Raw genomic sequence first — 17181 nt, 5'->3', positions numbered from 1 at the left:
GCCCCCAAGTGGGGACCAGGCCTGCAACCCAGGCATGTGCCCTGACTGGGAGTCAAACCCGCACTCAATCCACTGAGCTAGCCAGCCAGGGTGAGGTCCTACTTTCTTTGTACACAGGAACCTGGGGCTGGAGATGAGCAGTGCTGAAGAGAGGATTTATGTTGACCTGAAGTCCATGTTCTTAAATTTCTTTTAAAATCTTCTATAAAAACAGCCAGTTAACCCATCAGTGTGTGTGCCATAAAACTGCTAAAGTATGCTCAGTAGGAAATGTTCACCAGGAAGTGAAGGTATGTCTCTTGGCAAACAGGATTACAGGTATTACCCTGACTTAATGAAATGTAGTAGGTAGGCTCTACTGGGAAACAAAACCAGTGACTGTCTATCAACAGAGAACTGTTATCTATGCAAAGGAAATGTTTTATGGTATTTGGTATGTTTTATAGTATTTGGTTATCTACGCAAATACCAAGATATGAAAAAGATATAAAACATTTAGTATTATCAGCATAAAAGTAGGCACACAATAGGGTATGTACATAGATCTATAGGAGACTCAAAAGTGCTAACGACAGTGCTGGGAGACAAAAAATGAAATTTTACCCCCATGATTGGCTTAAAAATAAGCCAGATTTTGAAGTTTGTGGCTGCAAGGTGGACTAGTTTCTCCTTGTCTAGAGGTTCTATTTGAAAATTCCCATTGAAGCATTTATTCATCTGATGCCATGTGTCTTCGTTAATGTTAATCTGAGCTTCAAAACTTCACAGTATATTCCTCAAGTGGGTTTTTTAGGAGCACATGCATGAACAAGGTGCTATACTTTCCCTTATAAATTGTATTTTTAAAGAGGGGAGGGAGGGACACATTGAAGTGTGACAGAAACATCTACTGGTTGCCTCTTGAATGCTTCCAACTGAGTACCTGGCCTGCAGGCCAGGCATGTGCCCTAACCAGGAATTGAAAAATCAAAACCAGCAACCTTTTGGTTTGTAGGCTGATGCTCAATCCACTGAACCACACAGGGTGGTACTGTCCTTTCACTTGCTCCTTTCCACAGGTTACCTCTTCCAGGAGCCAAGGTTCTTAAAGCAGACTCCTTCCAGGTTGTCTGTTATCTGTCACCCCCATATTACACAAGTTCCCACCTACCACAATTGGCAAGTATCACACTGCAATCGAATATATATCTTTTGACCCAGCAATTCCACTACCAGGAATGTACCTCCAAAACAATACTGGGGACACTGGCGAAGATATTTGTATAAAGATATACAGCACAGTATATTGTTTGCAGTAGCAAAAAGGTGGAAATACCCTTTGGGACCAAGTAAATTCTGACACACCCACACAACTTGCATGGGTAAAGATAAGTTGCTCAGTATGTGGTCATGATACAGAACTGTGCAGATGTGACCATGCTCCTCCCATCCCGTTTCCCAGGTTTTGTGCACATCTTCTTCTGCAGGTCAACAGCAGGGGCCATTGCCCAATGTGACAAGGGAAAAAACACACCAAAAATTAATAAAGGGACTGAAGAGAAGACTCTCACTTTAATCTTTCAGAAGTTCTATGTTCAAACCTTATAAAAAAGGTAGGTGGGGTGGTAGGTAGACAGGATTAATTTCCCTTGAAGTTTTTCCTCCCCCAAACCATGTACTTTTTTTAAAAAAAGATTTTATTTATGTATCTTTAGAGGGGTAAGGAAGGAGAGGAGAGAAATAGCAATGTATGGTTGCTTCTCATGAGTCCCCTGCTGGGAACTGGCCTGCAATCCAGGCATGTGCCCTGACTGGGAATCGAACCGCGATGGTGTGGTTTGCAGGCCCGTGCTCAATCCAGAGCTACACCACCCAGGAATGTACTTTTTAAGTGACTCTCCCAACCGGATTGAGCTTGCTTAGGCAGAATCCATGAACAGTGCACCACCAGGTCTCCCGAGTTTTCCTCAAGACTCCTTAGTTGCTAGCATTCTGGCTGGTCCGCAGCCCTGGCTCACCCTTCTCGTCTCAGGGCTGGGCCTGCAGCTGTGCCCTGGCCTGCCTTCCCTTCAGGCGGATCAAGTGGGAGGGAAGCAGACATACCCTGGAATCCCAAAGTACTGTTAATTTTCCAAACTATTTTATTGAAATGTGCCAAGAGTACATGGGCAGCACAAATATGAACAGGAAAAAATAATCACTTGTACAGTAATTTTAAAAGTGAAGGTTAATCTTGGGAGATATCAATTCCCTTCCCCTCCCCTTCCATCTTTCCAGCATTTCCATTATGGTTAAGCCTCTACTAACCTAACATTAAAAAAAAAGGAATACAGGAACTTTTGCAAAACAAAAAACAAAAAACAGCAAAAGGAAAGAAATGTTTTCCTGCTCAGATGGGACTCTTCCACGGCAACTAATTACGAGGCATGTTGAGCGGTGGAGAAACACAATTTCAAGGTGTAAGGGTATGGACCATCTGCGAAGGAGAAGAAAGAGGTCTGGCTGAGCCCATCTCTGGAGGCTCCCCCACACAGCACCCCCCCACCCCATTCACTGCCCAATGTGAGACTTAAAAATAAGCCAAATACACAAGACCTTCCTCCTTCGTTTTCTCCATTTCTATGAAGGATCCCATTTCTAGCTCTGTAGCTGGCCCAGGGCTAACATGGCCCCTGCCCTGGGTACCAGCTCAGCCAACTTCCGCAACTGATGTGGGAGAGCGTTACTGGCAGCTTCTGACAGAGAATACCAGCTCCCTAGAGGATAAGCCCAAGCAACTCCCAGTAGGCAGAGTGGGTGGCAGCGAGCAGCCAGCTGGCCCTCCCCCATGGGGACTATCAGGCTGCTCTCCTGGTTATCACGTCCCACTTGTCTGCATCAATGACAATGTGGAAATCTCTGGGGCTGTATCTTGATAGCAGGAAGGACAGCTCTGGCCTGAAGGCAGCCAACCCATTAGGCCACAAGGGGGATGACTGTACAATACACAGATACTCACTTGGGTTTTTCATCTGGTAATGGTTCAGGAAGCCCAAAGTCTCTAGGGCATCACTCTTGGACTCCCACTCCAGCAGCCCAGAGGAGCTGCGTTCACCTGACCGGAAAGCAAAGGTTTCAGGCTGACCCAAGCAGAAACCAGAGAGCCACCCATCTATAACCAAGAAATGAAGGGGAATCAGGGAAGTTTACTCACTTTTGCCTGAGAATACTTTCACAGAAGATGGTCGCTTCACTCCCAGCTCATCGCAGATCTGCAAGACAAAAGTAGATGCAGAAACACAACAGTGCCACATGGCAAAATTCAAGCAGACTATGCTGTGCATGCCTGAGTGCATGAAATTTTCTGAAGATTCTAAGCTTTTACCATACACTGAAAGTGTCTCCATGACCCAGCTCTCCCCAGTTTCCAATCTTTAGCTGCTATTTGAGTGTTGACACTGGGTAAATGTTTGAGGAACTAAATACCAGGGCCAAAGTTCAATTCTACAGTCATACTTCCTGCCCTAGCTTCTTCTGACCTCCCCCTTAACAGGACCCTCCCTTCAGATGTTGTCTAGACAATGGGGCCCTGTGTGAGAGAGGGAAGGTTTTGAGATTGGACTCTGATCATCACTTAACACCCAGACAGGGAAAATCTTTCCCAGAAAAAATCTAGACATCTTAGCTTGCAAATACTGTTAAGAGCCTGGCAGAGATCAATAGGTACTTGTTACAAGGCTAAAATGAAAGGCCCACTCAGCTGTGGTGAGGGACCAATTCCATGACACTCACCTCAAAGAAGTTATCCTCTGTCACCTCCAGAGGGGCATTGAAGAAGTGCAACACATTGCTAGGATGCTGGATACGGTTCTTGGCTGCCTGCTCTGGAGTGGAGAACCGATTGTTCCTTGATTCACTGAAGTCTTTGTAACTGGAGGACCCGTCTTCTAGCCCGTAAGATTGACCAGGCATGATGGCTGGCTGCTTAGAGACACTGTGGGGAATGGAAACCTTTGTCAGGCCTACTGACCCCCAAATCCTCCACTGAGGCCTTTCATTCCTATCTGAGATAAAGTGCTGTGGGACTTAGGGGGCACTGCACCACAGCTGAGGTGAGGCCCACACTTTCTCCCACTGCTTCAGAGGATCTGGGAACACACCCACCACACCCCGCTCCTGCCTTCATCATCATCTCTGCCTCACTGTGTTCCATGGCTGGGTCCTGTCCAGAGTGGGCCCCATTTTCCTTCCCTTTTTTGCCCAGTCCCTCACTGACACATCCTACCCAAAGGAATTCGGGCACCTACCAGACTTTCAGCTTTTGCCCGAACATGAAGTTATTGTTGAGGTGGGTTATGGCCCGATCCACAGCATACCCATCAGCCATCTCTACCATGGCAGCCCCTGGCTTGCTTTTCATGAATTTCACCTTGGGGAGAGAAAGCAGAGTCAGCACCACTGCCCAGCTTAAAGGACCTATCTCTTGCCCCTTCCAATTTAGAACAATTAACTCCTGCTTGTGTATCTTACTTGTGAATGGGAGATCAAGAGAAACAGAGAGGCACACTTGGCCCATGCCAAGTGCACAGCCCAAGATAAACTGCAGGAGGACATGACCCATAAGTGGGTCACTTAGCCAAGCACAAGAAAAAACAATAGGCACAGGGGTGAAAAAAAGAAGAAGTAAAAAGCAAAAAGTCCCTGGTGGGTGTGGCTCAGTGGATGGAGTGCTGGCCTATGAACCAAAGGGTCACCAGTTGGACCCCCAGTCAGGGCACATGTCTAGGTTGCAGGCCAGGTTCCCAGCAGGGGGCATGTGAGAGGTCACCACACATTGATGGTTCTCTCCCTGTCCTTCCCACTTTCTAACAAAACAAAAAAAATGCTATATTCTCATGTTGTGTTAATAGACACATTTGTATAGGTACTGGGTCATAATGTAAAATATTTTGAGTTACAGTAAAAACACTGGGGAAAAAATTAAAAAACAAAACAAACAGCCCTGGCTGGTGTAGCTCAGTGGATTGAGCTCGGGCCTGCGAACCACATGATCGCAGTTCGATTCCCAGTCAGGGCACATGCCTGGGTTGCAGGCCAATTCCCAGCAGGGGACTCATGAGAGGCAACCATACATTGATATTTCTCTCCTTCCCTCCCCCCTCTAAAGATAAATAAAATATAAAAAACAAACAAACAAAAAAACACAGACAGTAGTGTTTGTTCTGAAAGCCAGGCCATCTAGCTCTGAGTCCTGCTTCCACTAAAAGGTCCATGAACTTGGGCAAGTTTATTACATTGTGCCTTCATTTTCCCCACTTGTCTCATTAAGGACTCTTGTACCTAGTACAGGAAGAATACTTATCACGTATCAGCTGCTTATTTTTTAAAAATTCTCACCAGAGAATATATTCACTGACTTTACAAAGGAAAAGGGAGAGGAAGAGCAGACATCAATGAGAAACATCGACTGACCGCTTCCCACATGCATCCTGACTGGACCTGCAACCTTTCAGTGTTAAGGCATGACGTTCCTCCCAGGGCAGCTGGCCAGGGACTGCTTAGCTGCTACTGTTATTAATAGGTCAAGAAAGCCTGCGAACTCAAAAAGCTTCAGACAGGTTCAACAGAAAAAAACAACGTGATTGGAGTGAACAGTCTCCGATCTCGCAAGGCAGAAGGCCCAATGTTGCCAGATCATCTGGGGAAAACCCACACAGTGAACTTTGTAACATATACATGTCACAAATCTTTTCTTTTTTAAAGATTTTATTTATTTATCTTTAGAGGGGAAGGGAAGGAGAGAGGGAGAGAAATATCAATGTATGGTTGCCTCTCGTGAGTCCCCTGCTGGGAATTGGCCTGCGACCCAGGCATGTGCCCTGACTGGGAATAGAACTGCGATGGTGTGGTTCGCAGGCCCTCGCTCAATCCACTGAGCTACACCAGCCAGGGTACATGTCACGAATCTTAACATTTATGTAACATTAAGTACTAGTATTTTTAATGTGCTAATCCTGGTTTTACAACTGAAAATTCAAAAATAAATGAACACCCACACATGGTGAGGACTAAACATACCCTGCCTGCAGCAGGTCATCCGATTAAGCAAGTTATTCTTTCTGGATCTCCTTGTTGGCTACGTCCCTCTCTTCGCTGATTGGCATGCCATGAGGTTCAAGGCTTCCCCAGGGCCTGCCATTTTACAAGGAAAGCAGTGCACCTACCAGAAACTCACCTTCTCCACATTGCCGTACAAGCAGAACACATTGAAGACTCTGTCACAGTTCATCTTAGATTGATCCAAGCCATAGACCATCAGCACAGGGCTGTCAGCGTGGGGGCCATACTCGGGTGGTGGGGGAGGGGGTGGGGGGTGCCCATATTGGGGGCCGTAGCGACTTGGGCCCCGGCGGTGACCCCCCACAGGTGGGCCCATCCTTCTCCCTTCGTAGTGAGGTGGGGGGGGCCCGTAGCCCTCATCATGGTAATGGCTGTGGTACCCACCATGGGGCCCTCCTGGGGGGTGGGAAGGAAAGAGAGGGAGGGCGGGTGAGAATTTGCGTGGCGGGCGGCGGGCAGGGGCACATGAGCCACGGGAGTCCACGGAGGGGAACCCCCTGCCCTCACCATATTCTGCGGGGTGATCTCCCAGGAGAGGGGGCTGCCTCTGGCGTTTGTTAGGGTTGCTGCCAGGGTCACCTATGGACAGAGAAAGTAGTTAGAGCCTAGCTTAGTAAAAGAGGTGGTTCTTTCCCTCCTAAGAGGCTAAACTCCAAGTCCCTCAGCTTCTGCAAGCCTGGTTGCAAACCCTCTCTATCTCATGAGGGTTGCTGCTGGGGCCTACCCTCTGTGGCCTGGCCCAAGGTGGGCATGAAGCCCCAGGCTGGAGCCCACTTTACCTCCTCTGCTAATATCAACTAGGCTGCTTCCCTTTCTCTATGAAGGATAAGGCAAGGTCCTGGGCACTGTCCTCTTCCTTGGGCCTGGTGGGAAGTCCAGCTCTTGGGCCCTCTGGGGAACTTGAAGCTGCTATGGAAGGTAACAGGTTCTAGGAGCCAAGAAGAGTTTTTTAAAACAACTCCCAATGAAGGGAGAGAAGATTAAGAACAGGAAAATAACCCAGGAAGAGCAGAAAGATATCAACTGGCTCCCCCAAAGTCCCCAGGTTCTAGGAGCTCTAGACCCTAGTTTCTAGGTCCCTTTTTCCTCAATCCTGGTCCCAGTCACCCTCCCACCCAGACACGTCCAACTCAAACAGGGACTGGAGAAAAGGACACGCAGGGCAAAGTCAGAAATCAGTTCATGTGAGCAATCATGTACAAGGCATCAACATTCTCAGACCCCGACAATGGCGCAGATCCACCCCGACCCCAGCTGCAGTTCATAACTGCTACCATTAATTTAGCGCTTGAGTGGCAAACACTGTGCTAAGCACTTTACAGACATCACAGCTTCTAAAATTCCTCACAACAACCCTATGAGGTAGGTTCTATTTTAGCCCCATTTTACAGATCAGAAAACTGAGCAGTTAACTTTTAACTGAGCAGTTAAGAGACATTTAGCCCAAGGTCACAAAACAAGTTAGTGGCTGAGCCGGGACTTGAACCCAGGTCTGGCTGACTCCAAAACCCAGGGCTCAAGACCACTGCCCTTTCCTGCCACCCGGCCTGTTTCGTTTTCAACAATCAGTCATTACAAAGATGGAAAAGGGCTACTTACAGCAGTACAGAGTACAATGTCCATTTGTCACAAAAAACAAATCTGTATTTTCTCTTACCATTGGACGCTTCAACAGTGAGTTAGCACAGTTCTGAAAGATGGCGTCCCATCAAACATACACTGCGACCCTGCATCACATGGTTTTACAGTCATAAATACAAGTTACAGTACACATCCGCTACAATTTTCTTAAAGAATTGTTTTTAACAGTCAATGTTTTGATTAAATCAAAAATGGCTCACAGATGTTCTGTCCTCAGAAGATATCAGAAAAGTGGAAAATAAAGGTGTATGAAGTGGGTAGTGTCCCTCCATGTTGTCACCTCCTCACATTGTGTGCTGCAGTGCGGTGCTTCTGGCTGTGTAGCGCTCCATGTTATGAGGTGTGCCAGTGGCCCCACTATGCCCGAGCTTTTGGCCTTGGGAGCGCGCCCGGTTACCCACCAGCAGGTAACTGTGTACCTCTGAGCTGTTTGCCTGGTTTTAGGTCTGTTTTGCTTTTTGATTTTTTGGTTGTGGTTTAATTTTTGGTTTCTTATCTCCAGTTGGTGCAGATTATGTTGGCAGCTGTTGACTGCAGAAAAAATAAAAATATCAAAGCAAACAAAAAAGGCCCTCCCCAAACCAAAGGACTTAAAAAAACAAAACAAAACCCATATGGCGAGGAATGGAGAGGATCCTATTGTCTTGGAGGCCCATGGAATCTACTTCAGTCTGTGAAACGGTTTCCGCAAAGAGCGCCGCTGGCTGGCTGAGAGCTCTGTTCTCTGTGTTTCCTACTTCTGTGTACATTCTCGGGTTCAACTTTGCTTGGATTTTGACCTTGTTTTTAATGTTTAATAAAAAAGCAGTGTCTGCTGCCATGTTGCGTCTCTTTCTTTGTCTCTGTCTGCCTCTGTGCTTGTAGCTGTTCCTTGGAGCGCGGTGTGGTGTTCTTGATGTAATGAGCTCAAGTCTGCAGCTGTTTCTGGGGACGTGGTGGAGGCTGCATGTTCTGTTCTCTCCAGGAAGAGCTAGTGGTTTCTACCCTGTGTGTTGGTGAGCAATGTGCAGAGGCAGAGCCGCTGAAGTATGGTTCCCGAGGGGGGTGGCGAAGCACCGCCCTCACTCCAGGTTACCTCATCAGCTCTCGTTTTTGACCCCCAGCCTTGGGGCAGCCAAAACTGAGAGGCATCAAAACCAATGCACAGCCAGCCCCTGCCACTAGCCCCTGCTGGTCTGCACATCTTCTATTTATGTTCCTTGGAGAAGAAATGGTTGGTTGCCATGTTTCTGTTAGCAGTCATGTAATGCCATTGCCCGCTCTGGTACATTCACTTGGTCACCAATTTGCCTCTGACCTCTGGAGCAAGAAGCCGGGCCCACAGCACCCACTGTGAGGATCCTGGGGAAGCGTCTAGCCCACCCCACCCCACTGCTTGCCCAGCTTCAAGGACGAACAAGACAGGACTGGCTAGAAATGGGGTCCTCTGGCCTCCCAGGGCCTGTGAGATGGCAGCAACCAGCCTCCTCCCTCAGCCCATGGCCTAGTCCAACGTATCAGACCAAGACAGACACAGAGCTGGACGGTCTTGCTGAGGCGGTACTGCTGCTTTTCAAAGGCAATCCTCCACCTCTCCCTCCCATCCAAGGCAAACCATTCTTGACAGATTCTAGGAAGAGGGTTGTCCGTCTGGGCCAGAGAAGTTGAGTCCCCTCTACAAGTGAGGTAAGGTGTCTCCACCCTGTTCCAATCCAGGGTGTTTCACCTCTTAACAAGGTCAACTTGCTGAGACTCTGATGCAAGGGCCTGGGAGCCTTCATCACCTCCCCAAGCTGCCCCCCGACCCCCCACCCCAAGGAAACCCTCTCAATAGTGGACAGCCATTCTCCACTACTGAGGACCATTCCCAGCCCAGTGAGAATGGAGCGGGCCCAAGTAGGATCACAGAAGGGAAGCAGGATTCATTTGGGAACTGCTACTGGTTTGTAAGTCATTGTCACACCCAGCACTCAGTGAGGCCCTACTCCCCAACCAATCCAAACCCCTACACCTTGATTCTGTACCCTCAGCTGCACCAAAGGACCCTAAACAGCAGCTAGAACCCAAAGGGCTCTCACTCACCCTCTCCCACTAAAGTGTCTTCTTTTAAGAACTGATCCAAGCCCTCCCATGTCCATAGGGAGCCCAATGGCATTACATAACCTTGAGCCCAGGTCTATGAAGTGCGCTAGTCAAGTGAAGACAAGGCAGGTGTGTTTAGAACAAAGTGGCCATCAGGATTACCTTGTCCACTGAGGTTGGGGTTTGTGTAGTCCCAAGTATCCTGATCATTCTTGAATACATTCAAACGTGTAGGCTATAGGAACAAGAAAAAGTTTAAGATCAGCCAGGCCCCAGCTCAGCTGGCAGCCGCCAAGGGGCAGTCACTTTCCAGACCTACCTTCGCATATTCAATCTTCAGAGTGCAACAGCCAGAGTAGATATCAGCCCCATTAAGTGAAGCCTTGGCCCGCTGGGCACTTTGCACAGAGTCAAATGTAAGTAAAGTTAAGAAAAGCCCCATCACAGAACACCTTGGGAGAGGGCTTCAAGCTGTCCCAGAAATGGATGAAGACAAGACAGCACCCAAAGACTCTGTTACATGTGTTTTGGGGTCTGTTCCACAGCCACCAGCCACTCACATGGAGATGGGCTGGAGTGCTACCCTGGGTGAAAGACCACTGGCCAGAGTTCCTTTATGATCTGCAGTCCCACCCCACCAGCCAAGAGGTGGCAGCAACCTCCTCTGCCACCACTCCAGCAGGCCAAGCCACCTCTCTCTTGTGCTTTTACTAAGCCCGACAATCTCTGTAAAATGTCAACTATATTACGATCCTGTTCTGAAAGTCCATCAGTGGCTTCTCACTGCACCGTGACCCAAGCTTCACTACTGTTGTGGATGCCCTGACCTTCTTGGAAATGTCCACAGATAACCCCCTCCCTGGGCCTGCTATTCCTCAGTGATCAGGTCACGAAGATGACCTTAGTGTTGCTTTCTCCAACACTAAGCTCCTGTCCACCAGAGGATCTTCGCAGAAACTGGTTCCTCCACCTTGAATACCAGGCTCCTACCTCCTCATGGAAATTAAATATCACATCAGAGAGACCTTCCCAGATCCTCTTGTATCTCACAGCACACTTTACATTCTGCAGTTTTACACTACACATCTGATTATTTATTGTCGGCCCCTCCCATCAGACTGTGGGCTTTATGAGGGCATGTGGCACACGGCAGGCATTCAGTAGATACTTGCTGATTAAAAGGATGGCACCCTGCCCAGTTCTGAGCACCCATCCCAAGGAACACCTGTTTCCTAGCAAAGGATATTCCACCATGGCCTGGACTCCATTCTTCCGGAAAATGACAATTCTCTGGACAGGGCCACAAGGGTTACAGATAGTGTAAAGAACATCCTGTAAAGGCAAAGACAGGCAATATGAAGGGGCATTGGCAGCTCAGTCTAGCTTGGTGGAGACAGAGAGCAAGGGAAGAAAGGAGATCTTACAGAGGAGCCTAAAGGAATGTCTGCTAGCACGCACCGTGGTAATGGAATAGATGGGGTTCAAGATGGTAAAGAGAAGCACACTGTTGACGCTCCGGGAGTCATCCGAGTCTCCAGGGCGGGAGATCTTCTGGCTGGTAGAGTAATTAACAAAAGCTGGGTGACCAGCAATGTAGATTTGGTTGTCAGCTGCATAGTTCACAGCGTTGCAAGCCCCCAACACATCTTCAAACTCCACCAACGCTTGTCTCTTTTTAGGCATCACCACCACGTAGCTGGCAGAGAGAACACAAGTTTTAATCCTCTCAGGACGTAGACAAGAGAACAGAATAATGGCAACAAGAACAGCGGGACAATAACCTTCAATTTCCTCGAACTGACACTTCCCTGGCCTTGGAACTCCTGTGTACTCCTATTAAGGTTTTCTGATCTGAACTCCCCTTGTCATAAGTGGCAGGACAGGCAAAAAGAGGTGTAGTTTTGGCATTACCTCATCTGGAAAGGCCTCCTTCCTGACCCCTCTCCACATGACTCAGTCTGATACCTCCCATAGATTCCTGAGCTTCCCCCATCACCGTGCTGATCACTGTGTGGGCAACTGTCTGAGAGAAGTCCAGGACAGCTGTGTTTTGTTTTGTTTTTTTAAGATTTATTTATTTACTTTCACAGAAGGGAAGTGAGAAAGAGAGAGAGAGAAAAATCAATGTGCGGTTGCCCCCAACACTGGGGACCTGACCTGCAAACCAGACATGTGCCCTGACTGGAAATCAAACCTGCAACCCTTTGGTTTGCAGGCCAGCACTCAATCCACTGATCCACAGCAGCCAGGGCCAAGACAGTTTTACGCACTGCCTTTTTCCCAGTACCTAGCATGCACCACATTTTCAGTAAATACTTGCTGAATATGAGAATGATGCTTATAAGGTTCAAAGTAGAGAAAGAAAGCAAAAGGCCACAGAACTTGCCAATGGTCAACCCGAAGAGCATAGGAGCCCCAGAACTTTAATCAAAGGACCCTGAACCAAAGTGGCTAAGCCACTGCCAACCAGAAACTGGTGACACAGGACCCCAAAAAGTTGACTTCTCTGCACAGTCAACCTGTGGCCTCTGAGTAGAGTACCTGATGGGTCCAAACTCCTGCAAGGCCTCCACAAGGTCAGCTTCCACCACGCCATCAATCAGGCCCCTGATGTGGACAACTGGGGAAGCAGGGGTTTTGTGGGGGTCATCGTAGTTCTCCTGAGAAAGGAAGCAGAAACAAGATTTTGTTTATTACTGTACAAGACAGTGGCCCACTGACCTATGTGTTATTGAGGACCCAGTCAGGTAAGACGAGTGTCACCCAGGAAAGACACACAAATCAGACAAGGAATAGCAACTAAAGCCAACCACCTCAAAAGGGATTCTGAGCCAGCAAGTGGCTACTTGTGTAATGCCTCTTGTTGTAGCTTCTGAGAAAGAAAGAATGGAGGACCAGGCAGATTGCTTATCTTACATTCCTCCCAGAACCTTCCTCTTCCCACTGGTCAAAGAAATGTGGGAAAGGAGTGGCTTGGAAGTGGACACCCCTAGCAAGAGGGGCCCACACAACTCTCTCTTGCAATCTGAATCAGGCGAGCTGTCTGCATCCACCCCAACTTCTTTGCCCCGTGGCACCACTAGAGCAAGCTACGCCCATCATCCAGCGATGGGTGATGTTCCCCGCCCATCACTCATCCCCAGACCCAGACAGCATGAAAGAGCATTCGCCCCAGAGGCTGTGGTAGTCTGGGCAGTCTTGACTACTTCTAGTTTTTAATCACTTTCCAATCAAAATCTGTGGTGGGAAACAACTACCTAGGCCAAACTACAAAAGAAGAGAGGAAGTTATTTCAGAAAGAGAAAATTCAACCCATGCCACTAAAACAAGACAGCTCATTTCCCAGGGGAAGAAGTATCCTCCCACCCTGAAGCCTTTGAGAATCAGGGGGCAAGTTAAATTCTCTACCTCTTGTGAACTCTGGGTCTACACTGCTTTCTGAAAGCCACCAAACCAAAGCACATAATCCGTGCTCTATTTCAGAAATAAACTACACAAACAACAGGAGGCACAAACATGCCAAATGGGTACCGGGTTCCACGCCTTGGAGTTCCAAGGCTCTGAGTCCTAATCCTAGCCCCACCCCTCACTAGCTATATGGACCTAACCGAATTTACCTCACACCTGAAGGCAGAAATCGTAGTACTATCCCCTATCTCATAAAAGTGTTGAAAATTCAATTAAAATATCTTTAAAATGTTCGTACATCACAGCTAACCCCTGGAAAACCATGCAAATGGCTGACCGGGAGAGGACTTTCTCAACTTAGAGGGAATGGGCTCCAAGCCAGAAGAAACCGGTGGTCTTTGCAAAGGAAACTAACGAGGCTGAATGCCTTCCAAAATGCCCACTCACAGGGAACATTTTGGTTCATCAAATCCCCTGCACCCGGTTAAGCCCCGGAAATTACAAGCAAAACTGTGATGGCTCCAAAGCTTGGCTCAACTCCCAACAGCCTAGAAGACCTCTCTTCCGGTTTTCAATGCCCACAAAATGGGGTACATAAAGTATTATCCTGAATAGTGTATTATCCTGAAATACACTAATTCCCGTCTCGAGATAAACCATGGCGCTACAAAAATTGAAAAGCGTTCCAACAAAATTCCTCTCAAGCGCAGAAAGGCCGCCGCCCACCCGTTCCCGCTCACGCGGTGCGCCCCCACTCGCCCACGAGGCCGACGAAGGAAAAGTGCGCCTGCGCAGGGGGCCGAAGAAGGAGAGAGAAAAATCGTCTGGGCCGCAAGCCCGCCCCCACCCCCCACCCGCACGCGGCGCCTGCGCACTGCACCACCCGCAGCGCGAGCTCTCCGCTCTGAATAGCTCCCACACGCAAGCGCCTGTCCTCGGGCAAACCCCGCCGTTTGCCCAACGCCTGCCCCTCCCCCACCTCCTCAACGGCGCGAGTTGTAGGGGCGCCTGCGCAGAGACCCCTCGCCCCCCAAAAATGTCCTCAGGGTGGGAAATTTCCCCTCACTTCCAGGCCACAGCGGGACCTGGAGCCCTGGCCTCACCCCGCCGCCGCCGCCCGCCGCCCCGGCTCCGCCGCCACCGCCGCCACCGCCTCCGTGCTGGTCGCCAGCGTTGTCAGTCTTGAGCCGCTTCGGGGCTCGGCCGCCCTCACTGCCGCCGCCGTAGTAGCGGCCACCGCCGCCTCCGCCGCCCGCCGCCGCCATCTTCACCATCGCTCCAGACCGCCTCCGCTGCTCCTCCGGCTGCTGCCTCTGCTCCAGCCGCCGACGCCGCTTCTCCGCCCGGGGCAGCAGCCTCCGCGACATGGCGGTGCAGAACCCGCCTCCCCCCGCCTCTCATTGGGGGAGGGACACGCCCGTCACCCGCCGTCCCCACCCGATAGGGGGAGCCACTGGTCCCGCCGCGGGGGGAGGAAGGCTTTGCATTACTTAAGCCTCTATTGGATATAGCCCACTCCGTTCGACAGGAGTGCCCGCCCTCGTTTGTTTGGGATACTCGTTATAGGCGAGCGCTTTCTGCCAGTCATTTTACCGATCCTACTGCCTTAAAATAAACTCCAATTTGATAGGTCGGAGCTCGGGAACCGGGCTCCTCACGCTCCAGAAAAGCCCGGCCTCCTTCCCACTTTCATTGGCTTTTTTAGCTAATCCATTAAACCAAAAGCCCTTAGTCTTCCAATCACAAAGATTACCTTCCCGCGCCACTCGACAAGAAGGCAAGGAAGCCCCTCCCTGTTGCTTCTTTCTATTGGTTACATCAGATGCCCGTCTTCAGCAAATCCCACACCAGGCTGTAGGACCACTGGTGGTCTCCGATTGGGTGAAAAAGGGAGAGCCTACCCAGTAGGCGCTTTTGGCAGTCTCGGAAATGATCGGAGATGAGAACGCATGCGCGAATATGCTTTCGGGGGCCACCGGAGGCAGGGCGATACTCTGAAGCAGCGAAGGCCTTTAGTACTTAGAGTATTCAGTGAGTGGCGTGTGCCGCTCCAGAAGACTAGACCAGACAGAGGGGCAACTGCCAGTGCAGCTCTGTGCCTATCTGTATACTCAATTCCTCTCCATCTTAAGCCTTCACAGAGGATCTTTTTAAACCTTTTGTCCCTTTACATAGCAGAAAACCTTTCGAACCCTGTCCAGCTCTCTGGCGTCATTTCACTACTCCACCTCTAAATTTAGCCACAGTAACTCCTTCAACTTCGCACAAGAGGGAATCATATGCCGCGCACCTCTATATCTTTGCCGGAGCTAAGAAGTGATCCCTTCTGTCCGTGCGGCCCCAGTTAACTCTGAAAAGACTTCCTCGTCCCTACCAGCCCCGACTTCCGGGTCTCTCCCCACGATAACCCCTGATCACTCTGGCCATTGGTTTTAACGGAACAGCTTTGATCTCTCTTAGGTCCTCACAGTCCGGTGACAGTCTCTTCCCTTAGCGTGGAAATCGTTTATGGGCGAGGGAGCGGTGGTCCCTGCCTGGGGGCTGGTCAGTGTACCAGGCACACGGTGCAGTATACGACAACAGACTAGCTTTGCCAAAGAGAGTCGTTAAGGTGTTCTAACCAGACCTTCCTTCCTGCATAGAAAGCGCTTCCTCAGAGTCTAGGGAAGAAGGGGGCAGGGCGTCTGTCTCGGGATCCAGTCCTAAAGGCTCTAAAATGTTAGGAGGTTGCCTGCTGGGGGGAGTGGGGCACTGCATTCGGAAAACGATGTTAGATTGTGGGAAATGCGGGGGATGCCCCCCAAATACTCCTTTCCAACCAGGTGAAAGGGGGTTCCCGAAATGGAGGTCCTCGTGGAAACTAAGTTTGAGATGGGGTCAGTGACACTAACAGCAAGGGACAGGCCTGGTGCGCCCGCCGATTTGAGGAGACAATAAATTTGGGAGTGAGCTGTGGGGATCTAAACCAGCTACCAGTGAATCTGGGAAAATTCAAGAAGGCCCGCAGAACCGAGGGGCACGCCGCGCCATCCGGGCGTCGGGATTGAGGCGGGGCCGCTCCCACACAAGGGCGGGGTCGCGAGGTACCGACGTCAGAGGAATGCGGTGGGGGGAGGGGGAGAGAGGGGCCCCTCCCCTCCCCGCCCCCGAGCCCGGCCCGGATGCCCCTCGCGCCGGCGCGTGCGGACCGGACGCGTTGGAACCGTCCTCTGCGCGGTATTTCTCGACCGCTGGCCTGCCCGTGCAATCCCACGGCGGGCAACCGGGCGACCGCGGTATTTGTATCCCGGTGCTGCTGGCCTCCACCCTTCCCACCTTGCGCTCCGGCAACAGCAGCTGGAGGCGGGTGGCACCTCCCCCCTCCCCCCCGCACCCCTCCCCAGCCCCTCGCCCCTAACCCCTACCAGCTCGGCGGCGAGCCTGGCCGGCCGTTCGGAATCGAAAAGAGAGCAGACTCTGGGAAGTTTTGGAGAGGGAGGGACGGACCTTAAAGGGACCACGACCTTTTTTCAACCTGGAAAAAAATGGCGGGGGCGTTGGGAGGGGGGCCAGACGGAGAGTTGGTCCGCAGTTGAATGGAGGAAATAAGGTACAAAAACAATGGGAAGACCGTAGGGCCTCTGCGTTCGGGCTCCGTGTCCCTTTTCTCCAAGCACCCCTAACCCCTTAAGCCCCCTTCCCCTTTCCCTCACGAAAGGCGCGCAGTTGCCTGGAAATCATGCCTCATTCCTCCTAGTCATTCGGTAGTGTTGGTTGAAGTAAATGCTGGGGTGCACATCGTACAAATAGGGAAATGGGCTCAAAGGACACAAGCGACTAGGCCAGAATCCCACAGCTTGTTAAGTGACATACAGGGATTTGTCTGCTGCAAAAGACGCATAACCACTGCGTTGCAGTGCCTGTTAGGGTTATGGGGGCTGCAGTGTGTAAAATGGAAGTTAAGAGCACAGGCCTTGGGGCCAGAGTGCCTGCAGAGGCCACGCTTAGTAGTTC

At 50.2% G+C, this 17181-nt stretch overlaps 1 protein-coding gene across 3 annotated transcripts; it reads right to left on the bottom strand.

The window, feature by feature from the left end:
* Positions 1-2101: 2101 nt before the first annotated feature.
* HNRNPL (heterogeneous nuclear ribonucleoprotein L) lies at positions 2102-16661 on the bottom strand. 3 transcript variants are annotated; one of them, XM_037030710.1, is made up of 13 exons: positions 16593-16661; positions 12322-12440; positions 11239-11476; positions 11027-11112; positions 10100-10196; positions 9943-10015; positions 6586-6657; positions 6194-6474; positions 4266-4387; positions 3751-3952; positions 3173-3230; positions 2978-3073; positions 2102-2455 (listed from the first exon to the last, which is right to left on the bottom strand). In XM_037030710.1, the coding sequence occupies exons 3-13, from the start codon at positions 11461-11463 to the stop codon at positions 2397-2399; spliced, it is 1371 nt and encodes a 456-aa protein (XP_036886605.1). In that variant the 5' UTR covers positions 11464-11476; positions 12322-12440; positions 16593-16661; the 3' UTR covers positions 2102-2396. The 3 variants fall into 3 exon arrangements, with proteins under 3 accessions (XP_036886605.1, XP_036886604.1, XP_036886603.1); XM_037030709.1 differs by lacking the exon at positions 16593-16661 and adding an exon at positions 14292-14832; XM_037030708.1 differs by lacking the exon at positions 16593-16661 and adding an exon at positions 14292-14847 and having other exon boundaries at positions 6194-6657.
* Between the last annotated feature and the right edge of the window lie 520 nt (positions 16662-17181).

This window comes from Sturnira hondurensis, unplaced genomic scaffold, assembly GCF_014824575.4.
Source record: "Sturnira hondurensis isolate 20B ecotype Veracruz unplaced genomic scaffold, ASM1482457v3 Scaffold0020884, whole genome shotgun sequence".
NCBI lineage: Eukaryota > Metazoa > Chordata > Mammalia > Chiroptera > Phyllostomidae > Sturnira > Sturnira hondurensis.
Note: the sequence above shows the minus strand (reverse complement) of the source record. Positions and strands in the feature narration are given on the sequence as shown.